We start from the raw sequence: 13,676 nt of genomic DNA, 5'->3' as shown, positions 1-13,676 counted from the left end.
ATTGGTGGCATTTAATGGGTATGATAATAATGATATTTGATCTCTATTGATAGTTTTGAACATTACCTTACCAAGATTATTATTATCACTATTATCATACAAATAATAAATCTATTATACGTATAAAATTTAAGCCCTTCTATAACAATACTAAAACATAAAATAAAAGTATTTATAGAAACCGAGAGCTAAATAGCTCAGATGATAATTATAAGGGATATTGGCCTCTAGTAATCCCAACTAGACGTCATTGGCCATTGACAGTCCCACATTTTTTTATTCCTGCTGTCAGTCCCACCTTTCAACTATTTTTCCTCCACCGATTCCCAAAAAACTTAACGGTGTTAAGTTTTTTTTTTTTCCGAATTACAAAATGACGTTTTAAGGCTTTTGATCAGAACGAGGAGACGAGTCTATTGATGTAAAACTTACCTCGAAACGTTACTCCAAACGACTTGATTTTTGTTAATTGGAAGTTTAAAAACCCGAATTGAAGCACCGTTTTCGTCGTTTGGAGCACAATTTCAAGATAAGTTTTACATCATTCGACTCATATCCTCATTCTGATCAAAAGCCCCAAAACGTCAATTTGTAATTCGGAACAAAACTTAACTCCGTTAAATTTTTTTAACTGAGAACCGGTGGAGGAAAAATAGTTGAAAGGTGGGACTGTCAGGGGGAATAAAAAAAGGTAGGAATGTCAATGACCAATGACGTCTAGTAGAGATTATTAGAGGCCGATATCTTATATTATATTATGTTATGTTATATTATATTATATTATATTATATTATATTATATTATATTATATTATATTATTATATTATATTATATTATATTATATTATATTATATTATATTATATTATATTATATTATATTATATTATATTATATTATATTATATTATATTATATTATATTATATTATATTATATTATATTATATTATATTATATTATATTATTAATGAAGGACAATAAATAGTAATTTTATTTTTATAATAATATATAGATTTTTATTATTATTTATTTAATATACTATAATAGTTTATTATCACTATATTTACTTTTAATAACATATTTTATTTTTTTTATTTTTTAAAACCATATATTTCCTTGATATGTTTTAATAATTTATTTTTTCTTTTTTAGAACATATATTAATTTACCGATTAATTTGATACTTCTTTAATAATTTACGTTTATAACTTTTTTTTCTAAAAACTTAAGTATGTAGTTATGTTTGATATTTTCCCTAACATTCTGTTATAAGTTTTGTTAAAAACGAAATTGTACTCAAAATAAAGTATTTATTTGGTATCATAAAACGGTACGATGATAAACTAAACTATTCTAATGGTTTGGCTTTCTAAACAACATGTTTTATTTCCAAATCACATTTGTTTTACATTATCATTTACTCGGTTTCGTCGCAACACACGACGTAAAATAACTAGTAATAATAATAATAATAATAATAATAATAATAATAATAATAATAATAATAATAATAATTCTATCTACATCACAAAATCTATACTATATAATAAAAGAAACCATGTGAGGGACACATGTCGCTCTATGAGGTGGTCTTAATTATTTTTCTAAATATTTATTATAGAAAATCAATTATTGATAATATTAACATTAAAATTTATAGAAGAGATTTTAATGATAAAGACAAAGATAACTGATAATAATATATTAATTATTGTAATCATATATTAATTATTGTAATCATATATTAATTATTAAAATCTAAAAAATATATTAGCATTTTAAATATTTATTAAGATAATGATTTTATTTAATTGACAGTTTTAATTGTTTTTATATTTTGATGATAAGGACAAAGATAACTGATAATCACATATAAAATAAAAATATTTATTTTAATCAATTGTTTCATTAAAAGGATTTATTCAATACATGTAGAACATATATATTCTTTTATACATTCTTTTATACATGTGGTATCTTTAGAATCCTACTAATAAATGATCCCATTAATATTAAATCATAATATCCAGCTTATCTTTTGTATATTTAATATTTTTTACTAAAGTATTTCTTTTTTTTTCTACTGATTATCCAACATCAGGTAATACGTAAGTTTCTAACCTAATAATAAATAAAAAAATAAAATAAAATGTTATAAACCATGTAATACATAACACTCTAACCTAATAAAAAATAAAGTGAGATGTTACAATAAGTAAATAGTATCTCAAAGTTCATTTTGTTAGAAAACACATCTTGATGACTAAATGTGTTAACGGATTACATTATTCGTGTAAGACATGTGTTTATTCAAATCGTGCAATACATGAGTTTTTAGAAGATGTAACTATTTTATTACTTAATATATAAAATTATATTTATTTAACCCGTGTAATACATAAGGTTCTAACCTAATTACACATTAAAAACATACCATTTTTGACAATTCTACCTAATAACAAATAGAAAGGTGAACAATAGTAAATCATTATTGGTCCATTAATTTGGTGACTTTAATTTTTAAGGGCTACAATATTATAGTTTTTTTTTTTTATGTTAAGTTATGTTTTTTTACCTTTAACTTTAATAGAGTTATCACAGAATTCTATTTTTGTTAAATATAAACGATTTACATTTATATCTTTGTACTTTAATATATTTATCATACTGAAGTTTAATAATAATTCTTTTTTATAAAGGATTTACATTTCAACCTTTGAACTTTAAAAGAGTTATTTATAAGGCATTTGAAGTTTAGTAAACTTAATTTTCTTTTTTAAACAAATTCTTTTATCTTTCCTATAAGTTTAATTATTTTTAGTTTTAGTTATGATTTAATTAACTTATTATTAGACTTAAAGCTAAATTTTAACTCTAGATATGTTTATTTAATCGTGTTGATCGCTTATTTTATCATCGTTTAGATTAAAACGTACATGGCCTCTATATTAACCCTTCAATATACCAGGAAACAAAACTAATTATTTTTTATACACCTCTTTATAGTTAAATGTCACAGGGTTATTTATATTTGGTCCGTGACATAAAGCTAACTTTTAACTCTAGAAACTTAACCATGTTGGTTTCTTATTTTTATCATCATTTGGATTAAAGCATTTAGGGTTGAGCAGTATACGGTTCAGAACCGCTAGAACCGGGGAACCGAACCGGAACCGCTAGATCCAAACCGTATTTTTGGATATAGGGTCCGGTTCCGGTTCTTAAATTTTGGTAAAAACGGTTCCCGGTTCGGTTCCGGTTAAAACCACGGTTCCGGTTAAAGAACCGCTAGAACCAGTTGGGATTATAAATATTTAAAACCCTATTTTATTAATGGGTTTTTCAACATCATACGACCATCCTAATTCTTATTCCCTCTTCTTATATTCATTCCACGATCTCATCTTTCATCTTTTAATTCTTCTCCATCTCTCAACCCTAACCCTAATTGCTATCATACAAGTTCATCTCCATCAACACATGACCTTTTTTTATGATTGCATATATTTTCTTTCTTGATGTTTGCTTTCTGATACATTTAGTTTTCTGTATGTGAAAATAAAAATTGAACAAAAGTAATAAAATCAATGTTGATCGAATTGAAAATGTGTATAAATAGTGTATCACTTGTTTTAATTGTCAACACGGTGGTTGTAATAGTTTTATTTAGAGATTGTTTATGGCTTGAAATTTTTTATTGTTGCTTTGCTACTTTTATTTTGGTTGGTTTGAACTTTGAATGTTGCCACTTTTAGTTAATGTTTTAAATGGTTTGATTCGTTTCTATTGAATTGTTAATATTATGATTTAATTGTCAACCAGTTCCCGTGAGAACCGTTTACACGAGAACCGTTTAACCGGTTCGGAACCTAACCGGAACCGTTATAATACGGTTCGGTTCCGGTTCTTAAATTTAGCAATTAACGGTTCTGAACCGTTGCACAGCCCTAAAAGCATTCATGGTCTATAATAACCTATCGTTATATCATGTAACAAATATATCCTCGCTAGCACCCTTCTACGACCTCACCGCCAAGCGTGGGCTCCGTTACTAGTTAAATACATTTAAGACTTTTCAAAGAACTCAAAACAAATCATGCAACTATCTTCAAACATGTGTTTGTGTACACAATTGAGTATTCAACCTTTCACATAATTATCTCTGGCTTCAGGATACTAGCCTTGATCTCCTTATGTGGCAGGACCACACCACCATTACTATAAATCTCATCACACACATGAACATCTTCACCAAGAATAGTCATGTTTTCAATTCGGGCCCAACGCCCGACAGTCGAGTGCCACCCTATAATACTACTAGAGATGCACGCGTGTTCCTTGATGCAGACCCCACGCATTATGGTGCACTGCGAGAGTCTGACACCCGACTCAATCACACATCCTGGCCCGATTGCAACATCAGGCCCGATTAAACACCCGTCACTGATCTCGGCACTCTCGTCTATCAAAACGTTACCTATGATGTGGGCTCCACTAGCCAGCTTAGATGGTGATTTCATTCTTAGTGAGTCTAGGTAAAGTCTTAATCCAGTTATGTAATCTTTTGGCTGTCCAATGTCCATCCAATACCCGGGTAAAACCATTGCATATAGCTGGTTTTCGGATACAATTTTTGGGAAGATTTCTTTCTCGATTGAAGTGGGTTTGAGCTCGATTCGATCAAGAACAGATGGGTTTAAAAGGTAAATTCCAGCATTAATCTTGTTACCCACATATATTTTTGGTTTTTCAACATATCGTTCAACTTTACCGGTTGATTCTTCTGTAACAACCACACCGTATTTTGAAGGCTCATCAACCTACGAGAAATAATTTATAAAAGCCCGTCATGTAAACGAAAATAATCCCAAAAAACAGAAATCGTTAAAGAAACAGAAGAGACAAATTTAGCCCGGATGGACCATACTGGGTCAATTCGGGCTTTTTTTGTTTGCTTAGGCGAAACAACATATTTACACAGGCTGAATCGGATCATGTTGACTCGCTAACACTTTGCATTTTTTCTTCAAACTTATAAATAATTAAGTATTAGATTGATCACAAAAATCTTGAATATTAATCTTTTTAGAATAAAATTAATTTAGGAGAGATTGCAAGTATTAGATTGATCACAAAAATTTAGAAATAACATTTAAGATGTCGGTTGTTGTAAAATCGACAAATTAAAAGGTAGCATGTTGACCCGACCCGACCCGACTCAGACGTGTTTTGGCCCAACCGGTCCATTTTTACACTTGTAAAGTGGACTTTACCTTGGTGACCAACATTGAAGCTTCACCACCATGAGACTTGTGAAATGCAATCATCTCTTTGAGGGGATATTCACTAATGACATCACTATTGAGGACAAAAAACGGTTCACCAGATTTATCAGCTAGTATGTCTCGAGCCAGAGCTAGGGGTCCTGCGGTTCCAAGCGGTTCAGTCTCTTGTGAGCAAGTGATCTTTATCCCGAGCTTACTCTCAAAATCCTTCAAGAAGTTAAGCATGACCTACATAAACAAAATTCATCAAAACTTTATCATCCATACAAATTAAAAAAAAAAAAAAAAGAATTAATTTTATAGCATGAAATAACCTTAAATATAATATACCTCTGGTTGATAACTTATAGCCAGAACCACTTCGGTTACTCCTGTAGCCTTAAGAGCTTCAATCTAACAAAAAAAAAAAAACAACAAATAAAATATAATCAGTTACATGATAATAATTATATGCTGATTTCAAATAATATACATTACCTGGTACAGGATCATGGGTTTGTTGGCAAAGTCAACAAGTGGTTTTGGGAAGCTGAGAGTTAACGGTCTCAAGCGTGTCCCAAAACCTCCGACAAGGATAAGTGCTTTCATGGTGGAATGATCTGGAAATCCAAGAAATTATCGGAAAATTGAAAGGGGAATGTGATGGATTACAATGTTATTTATGAATGGGTCAACTCGACCTGACTGGTTTCAACACGTTATTTCCTCAATATTTATAGTGTATATACTATAAATTGAATACAATGAAGCTCAATACTAATTGTAGGAAATAATTTGTTAGAAAAGGCCAAAAGGGTATAATAAACAGATAATATTGTTTTTTTTTTTTAAGTTTTTTTTTTTACAAATTCAGGGATTCGTGTAAAGATTAACTTTCTAAATCGAGCTTCATATCCGAAATGAACACTATTCCCGATTGCCATAGTAAAGAAAACTTGGAATCGCTAATGTGAAATAGAAAAAGAACATGTCATCACATGAGAAAAAAAATGGCTAATAGATGTTGGATTCATAAGACATGTTGTGCCTCAAACACAATCGAAGTGTTTCGAGTGTTGGCTATGGATGAGCGGTGTTACACTTGGTAAATCAATAGATAGACACAAAACTACAACAATATAAGTAGTGTGAAATTACAAGGAAAAGAAAACGAGAAAGTATAATGCAACACCCTAGGCATACACCACATCATGGTAGACTATTAAGATGTTGGATTCATAAGAAATGTCCAGCCTCAGATACACCCAACGTGATTGTGGGTGAGTCAAGAACTCAAAACTCCACAATGAAGTTGGGAGTAATTACATGACGGATGACCTTACAAAAAGCCTCCACTCAAAAACGAAGCCGTACACTTTTCATCGACAAAAGTGACAATATCGGTTGGTATAATAGGCCAGATATTACATACAATGTGCATTCATTTTTTTTACCCTTTTCTTCTATTCTACATCACAAGAAAGCCATTTTCTTTTTCTTCTATTCTACAAATTAATCGTTTAGATTTATAAAACTATAATTAATGACCCAACAACAAAGACCTTAAACCCAGATTTATTCTCAAGTTTATTGATATAAGAGTTAAATGTCATTTTAGTCCCTGTGATTTGGGTTATTTTGCCAGTTTAGTCCAAAGGTTTGAAACGTTGCAATTTTAGTCCAAATAGTTTCAAACATTGCCATTTTAGTCCACTGGGTTAACTCCATCCCTTTATTTTGTTAACTAGAAGTGCATTTCGGTCATTTTATATGTAATTCTGTTAACTAGAAGGGCAATTCGACCATATAAATGATCGAATTACCCTTCTAGCTAACATAAAAAATGGACGAAGTTAACCCAGTAGACTAAAATGACAACGCTTGAAACTATTTGGACTAAAATGGCAACGTTTCAAACCTTTGGACTAAACTGGCAAAATGGTTCAACCCACAAGAACTAAAATGACATTTAACTCTTGATATAAGTATAAAAGTTTATTGATAAAAGTATAAAGCTATAATTAATGACCTAACAACAAAGAGTCTGAATGATTTAATCTGTAATAAATTCATAATCACATAGCATTATTCAACTTTCACCCATTAACAAATGCGTAGTAACAGATTGAATGATTGATCCAGTTAAAAGCCAATATAAATGATCAAACAAATTAAAATCGTACGAACTTCAACTTAAACAATTCCAAATACAAGATTGCAGAAATGATATACAGCAAATAATGAGTTGACCATCAATCACATTTCAATGTTTAGACATATAATAAGACCCACCAACATTGTATCAAAATTCAAGAAACTAAAGGAGGAAAATTACCTCAGCTAGAACAGAGCTTGATTGGTTAAACGAACTGGCTTGTAAAAGTTTACAATTTATATTTTGATACAGAGCTGAAGAAGAGGGTTTGACTGGGCCACGGGAAATGCAGTCAACGCGTAAATGTTTGATAAAAGTCGACTTTTTTCTTAATATAATAAGGAATATTATGTTCATATAGACTAAATTTGAAAAGATGATGTAGTTTTGCATCCAGAAACAACGGTTTAATATTCCTGTGGGCATCTTAATTTCTTTTTTTAACAGTAAAATTTGCTTTTATATCATTTATTTTAATAATACCCATTGACCCGGCCATGGTTTTGTATTCTAGTTGTATCTTAGGGTGAGATAAAGCTTTGAAACCATAGGTCATGAGTTCGATTCTTCCGCCCAACCTACAGACCAATGGGACTTAACCAGGAAATATATCTGAGTTAGAGGATACGGGGTGGTCCGTTATACCACCCCTATAACGCGTGATTCCACCACGCTACATCGCCGCCGCCACATTTTTAACGCGTTATTTTTTTAACGCGTTGAGTGTATCACGCGTTGAACTTTGGAACAAATTTGAACTTTGGAACGAACCTTTAATTGCGACGAACCCTCCAATTTGACGAACCTTTAATTGCAGACGAACCCTCAATTGGGCTTTTGGGTTGTTCATCAATTTGGGCTTTTGGGTTGTTTATCAATTTGGGCTCGGTCATTAATTTAAAATAAAAAAAATTAGTGAAATTTAATTTAGTGTTTAATTTCTAATTTTAAAATGAAAACTAAAAAAATTTGGGAGTGATAGAATTCCATCACTAGTGATACCACCCCCCCTACATTTCCATCACTAGTGATAGAAATTTGGTTGATGACATGGCATGATTTTATTGGACAATGGAAGTGATAGAATCTATCACTAGTGAACCACCCCTCCTCCCCTTAAGGGCCAAAAGAACTGTTTTTTACAAGTACTGTGTTTCATTAGTGTCATAATGCAAATTATGACGCATTAATCTGTTGTCTACAAACATCCGACGTAGGGCTGTAAACGAGCCGAACGGAACCAGGGTGTGCTCAGGATCGGCTCGTTTAAAAATCGAATCAAGCCGAGCAGGTTCATTTTTCTTAACGAGCTGGAAAGTTGGGCTCGGGCTCGGCTCGTCGAAAGCTCGAGCCAGATCGTGGCTCGTCGAGCCGGGTCGTTTGTTTAAAAAAAACTATATTTTTGTATTTTTTATACATAATGATATACACATAACCAAAAAAAATAAATAAAACATTATATAGGCTAATACAATAGTAATTTTGTGCAAACTCTAAACAAAACGAACAAGAAAAGATTATATGTTACTTACCATAATATATATTTTTTAAATCAATATTATCAATTAAGACTATAGCTTAACAATCTATTTCTTTCGATAAAAAATAACCATGTTACTAATTAAACAACATTTCTTAAATAGATTAGATTACACACATATATAATGAGTTAAGTTCCCGTGAAAATAAAATAAACGTACGAAACATACGAATTGAAAGAAAAGTAAAAAAAATGGCGGTGTCATTTTGGTAATTATCAGCAACTTCAAAAACTCTAGTAGAATAATTTTGAGCTTCTGTAGAATAATTTTGTAAACGTTCATGTAGAGTAATTTTGGTCGTGTAGGGTAATTATCAAAATTACACTAACCCCCCCCCACCCCCCCCAAAAACCTAAACCACCCCCCACTCCCCAAAACCTAAAAAAACCTAAACCATTGTAAATGTTCATGTAGAGTAATTTTGGTCGTGTATGGTAATTATCAAAATTACACTAACCCCCCTCCCCCCCCAAAAAAAAAAAACCTAAAAAACGCTAAACCCCACCCCCCCCCCAACTAAAAGCTAAAAACTAAACCATAAAGCTAAACCCCATAACTAAATGCCAACAAAATTACTCTACAAGAAATTTTCCAAAATTACTCTACAGAAGTCAAAATTACTCTATTAGAGTAATTTGATAATTACCCTACATTTCCCAAAATTACTCTACAGATGCTCAAAGTTACTATACAGATGCTCAAAATTACTCTACAGATGCTCAAAATTACTCTACAAGACACTTTTTGCTTTTTCCCCAGTAATTTTGAAGTTGCTGATAATTACCAAAATGACATCGCCACCTTTTGCTTTTTCCCTCAATGCGTACGTTTCGTACGTTAATATTATTTTTATTTGATCCTTTACCCATATATAATTTGGGGTTTAATTTAAACGAGCGAGCTAACGAGCCAACTATCGAGCGAGCCACGAATGGAACCTACCTTGGCTCGGGGTTGGCTCGTTTACAAACCTAGTCGAGCCGAGCCAGCTTGGTTAGCTCGTTTAAAACCGAGCTGACTTCAAACTTTTTCGAGCGAACTTCGAGTGAGCCTCGAGCCACAGGCTTTTTGAACAGCCCTAATCCGACGAGGTTGATAAGTCATCGTCGAAGGCTATTTAGCCTATCGCCAACGCAGTGTCCTCCCAATCTTCCCCGTTTTCTCGTTTCTTCCACCCGGGTCCTCCTAGCTCCATTCCAAATCCTCGTTTAGGTCCCGAAATGCACCTTAAACCTATCAAGACCTGCAAAACGCAAACCGTATCAAAGTAAAGCATTCGAGGACTCAAATTCACATAAAAAATGAACTTAAATACGAGAAACTAAAGACTTTTAACCAATTATCAAGACTGAGAGGCTGGCGGAGAATTACAACCTACTGGTTACGAGGGAGTGGAGACGGTGATGGTGGGTTTCAATTTAATGTTTATTAAGGAATAAAATAAATATTAAATGACTTAAAAGACTAAAATACTCGGGGACTTAACGAGAAAACATAACCGAGTTAGTGACTTACAGGTTGAAACTTGAAAAAAAAATAAAGCAAAAGGTTGATTTGGGTGTTTTTTAGACTAAAAGGTAAACCCTGTAATTCTAGATAAACATAAAGGCTGTTTTCTGTAATTTTGTCAACTAATAGTCTAATACAGACATTGCTTTCAATATTTTAATTCTTTAATAACTAATAAAACATACAAAATTTTAGTTTGAGTTAAATGCTTGGTTGGTCCCTGTGGTTTTAAAAAATTGCAGACTTGGTCCCAGATGTTTACTAATTACACGCGTGGTCCCAAAACTTGTCAAAAATGCACTCGGTTGGTCCCCAGCCCTAACATCAGTTAAATTTCTCAGTTAAGTCCATGTTAAATGACCAAAATACCCTTGCCTAACTATAAAAGGCCATGAATCAAAGAGTTGTATGTGATGACATCTGGTAGAATGAGTTTGTGAAATACCATTTCTTTGAAAAGGTTGAAAGCATCATCTATCATTTTGTCCTTGCAAAGACTATCAACGATGGTATTATATGCAACAACATCAGGCTTACAGCCTCTTTCATCCATTAGCCTAAGCAAACCAGTGGCGATATCATTATAGCCAAACTTGCAAAGCCCTTTAATCATTGTGTTATACGTAACTACATCAGGTTCACACAGTTTCTGTTTAATGAGCTTCTTGAACAATATCTCAGCCTCAAGAATCCTATCTTCTAGCACCAGTCCATCTAAGAGTGTATTAAACGTGCAGACGTCAGGTACAACAGCTCGCCTGAAGCAACAGCCCAGAAGCGCAAAACCGTCCTTGGTGCGAAACAAGCTACAACAACACTTGATGGCAATATTGATAGAATATGCATCAACAAGAACTCCAATGAGAGACATTTGTTTGAAAAGGTGGAGACAAGAAGAAAAATGTTTCATTTTGGTAAGAGCATTCAACAGTAGATTAAACTTAATAACAGATGGCAAGGGTTGTCTCTGTGTCATTTCATCGAACAGGTAGAGGGCATGATCCAAGTTGGTAACTTTTTGATACGAACGATCCCCGTTTGAGAAGGAATTGTGGTGAAGAGAAGCCAAAATTGTGGTGTGAGGACTGAACTGTAAACCTAATTGGGAAGATGAAAGAGGGGTTCTGAAAGAATTGGTGATTGTGAGTTTGATGAAGCCATGAAGACGAGTCATCATCGTCGCTGATTCCCACACAGAGAGACGTCAATTTGATGCTTGAACCTTACCTTCGATTCGCCGTTCATAATGGATTTTGAGAAAAATAGATCAACAACATGTTTGTTTCATTTTTCTCTTTTCTATTTGTATATTTTTTCATGAAATAAGGCTTCAGGGGTGTGTATGTGTGAGAGAAAGAGGAGGACGGTGGTTATGGGGGTTCGCCGGAGCAACCTGTTGCCAGAGATCGCCGGAAATCGGGCTCCCTTGACTGGTTCGCATAGAGAGAAGCAGAGGTGAGTGTGTGGTGTGCGTGTTTGGGGTTCAAGGTCTGATGAATGAGACAGGGTTCACTACCCTTTTATAGTTAGGCAAAGGTATTTTGGCCATTTAACATGGACTTAACTGAGAAATTTAACTGATGTTAGGGCTGGGGACCAACCGAGTGCATTTTTGACAAGTTTTGGGACCACGCATGTAATTAGTAAACCACTGGGACCAAGTCTACAATTTTTGAAAACCACAGGGACCAACCAAGCATTTAACTCTTTTAGTTTATACAGCTCGTTATAAATTATTATATTTTGCTTAAAATATTATCTACTAGACTAATACTCATTTATTGTAAGACGTAGTGTTTTTTTTTAACGACAAACTGTTGGTGCACTTGTGTCTGTACTTTGTCTGTATTCGGTCACGATGTAAACGATGTCCTTGTAAGTCATGTAAGTTGACCAAGTCAACCGTCCTCCTGGTTTGACTCAGTCAACAGTAAGTAATCTTGATGAAAGTTGTCTGGCTCGAAGGATGAGTGATCGAAGGATAATGTAGATCCTTCGATCACCTCGAAAGATATGCTTCGATTGATAGACCTCGAAAGACTATCCTTCGAGGTCCTTGCTGATCCTTCGAAAGCATTGTATCCGAAAGATGATCCTTCGGACCATCTATCGGATCCTTCGAGCAGACCTGCTGTGTATGGGTATATATATACCCATGCAGTGTGTTGTGTTAGTTCAGTTCTGAGAGTTCACATAGGTGCACACACCGAAAGAGAGAGAGACTTCTTGAGAGCTTTCTGTCCAGAACTCACACACACACACTTTGAGAGTTTACAAGTTAGGTTTGTAAACATTGTGCTTGTAACCGAAACCTTCATTTGCATTAATACAAGTTGTGTTAATCGGTGAACCCTTGTGTGTTGTGTTTATACTTGCCTAATCCCGGTTTGCTTGCTAGCTTGGATTCCGCACTCGCTAGTGGGTTAGTATAACAAGGTTTGAGGTTCGTCATCCTCCGACAAAAAGGGACCTACAAGTGGTATCAGAGCTTGGCTCTTTACCTTGTTTAAAACCGGGTTATTCAAGTTCTTGGTGTGTGTTTGAACACTTGGTTTAACACCCGTTTTTGTTGGTTTTTCTACACTTTTAAACTGGAAAACGTGTTTTAAACTTACCGGGAGTGTTCGTAAGTGGGTTGGGTAACTTAAAAACTTGTTTTTGAGTGTGTTGGTAATTTCCGGCCATATTCCGGTCAATATTCCGGTGACTGGTTTGAAGATAAGGTTTTCCTTTTTGGGTAAATTATCTTTCAAAATCTTGGTTGGTGAGAAAGTTGTCAGCCTGCCATACCCTTTTGCCGAAAGTTGACTTACCAACCCATCACCTTTTCACCAACCCGTCACATCTGTGTCAGTGTGTCAGTGCACATTCGAAAGATATCCTTCGACTTCGAAAGATATCCTTCGACATCGAAAGACCATCTTTCGATCAAGGAAGGCTCGAAAGATCATCATCCTTCGACCCATCCTTCGAAGTCTGAAACATATCTTTCGATAAAGGAATCTTTTCGAAAGATAAGTGTCCGAAAGATAGGGATTTATCTCGAAAGATAAGGATCTTTAAATTGTGAATCTTTCGAGATTTTGAATCTTTCGAAGCCTGTGCTCGAAAGTCAACAGTGATCTTTCGAACACTGTTGATCATTCGAACAAGTGTGATCTTTCGAAAGTCAGCTATACGAAAGATAAGGATATTTAATTCGAAAGATAA

At 33.6% G+C, this 13,676-nt stretch overlaps 2 protein-coding genes across 2 annotated transcripts; both read right to left on the bottom strand.

The window, feature by feature from the left end:
• Nucleotides 1-3,987: 3,987 nt before the first annotated feature.
• LOC110877712 (mannose-1-phosphate guanylyltransferase 1) lies at nucleotides 3,988-7,720 on the bottom strand. The gene is made up of 5 exons (XM_022125905.2): nucleotides 7,597-7,720; nucleotides 5,760-5,881; nucleotides 5,613-5,675; nucleotides 5,271-5,510; nucleotides 3,988-4,817 (listed from the first exon to the last, which is right to left on the bottom strand). Exons 2-5 carry the CDS (start codon nucleotides 5,868-5,870, stop codon nucleotides 4,146-4,148), a joined length of 1,086 nt encoding a protein of 361 aa, XP_021981597.1. The 5' UTR covers nucleotides 5,871-5,881; nucleotides 7,597-7,720; the 3' UTR covers nucleotides 3,988-4,145.
• Nucleotides 7,721-10,074: 2,354 nt separating this feature from the next.
• On the bottom strand, nucleotides 10,075-11,643 carry LOC110875711 (putative pentatricopeptide repeat-containing protein At1g12700, mitochondrial). The gene is made up of 2 exons (XM_022123917.1): nucleotides 10,912-11,643; nucleotides 10,075-10,200 (listed from the first exon to the last, which is right to left on the bottom strand). The coding sequence occupies exons 1-2, from the start codon at nucleotides 11,641-11,643 to the stop codon at nucleotides 10,075-10,077; spliced, it is 858 nt and encodes a 285-aa protein (XP_021979609.1).
• Between the last annotated feature and the right edge of the window lie 2,033 nt (nucleotides 11,644-13,676).

The sequence above is a fragment of the Helianthus annuus genome, chromosome 9, assembly GCF_002127325.2.
Source record: "Helianthus annuus cultivar XRQ/B chromosome 9, HanXRQr2.0-SUNRISE, whole genome shotgun sequence".
Classification (NCBI taxonomy): Eukaryota; Viridiplantae; Streptophyta; class Magnoliopsida; order Asterales; family Asteraceae; genus Helianthus; species Helianthus annuus.
The sequence above is the reverse complement of the archived record's forward strand: the minus strand, read 5'-3'. Positions and strand labels throughout refer to the sequence as shown.

What these genes read in the sequence shown, in the direction of transcription:
- LOC110877712 (XM_022125905.2), bottom strand. Translation starts at nt 5,870, where the DNA reads ATGAAAGCACTTATCCTTGTCGGAGGTTTTGGGACACGCTTGAGACCG. An exon ending in CTATAAGTTATCAACCAGAG is followed by an intron (nt 5,511 to 5,612) that starts GTATATTATATT and finishes TTGTTTATGTAG; the next exon opens with GTCATGCTTAACTTCTTGAA. An exon ending in CTTCAATGTTGGTCACCAAG is followed by an intron (nt 4,818 to 5,270) that starts GTAAAGTCCACT and finishes TATTTCTCGTAG; the next exon opens with GTTGATGAGCCTTCAAAATA.
- LOC110875711 (XM_022123917.1), bottom strand. Translation starts at nt 11,643, where the DNA reads ATGATGACTCGTCTTCATGGCTTCATCAAACTCACAATCACCAATTCT. An exon ending in TCAACCTTTTCAAAGAAATG is followed by an intron (nt 10,201 to 10,911) that starts GTATTTCACAAA and finishes TGCGTTTTGCAG; the next exon opens with GTCTTGATAGGTTTAAGGTG.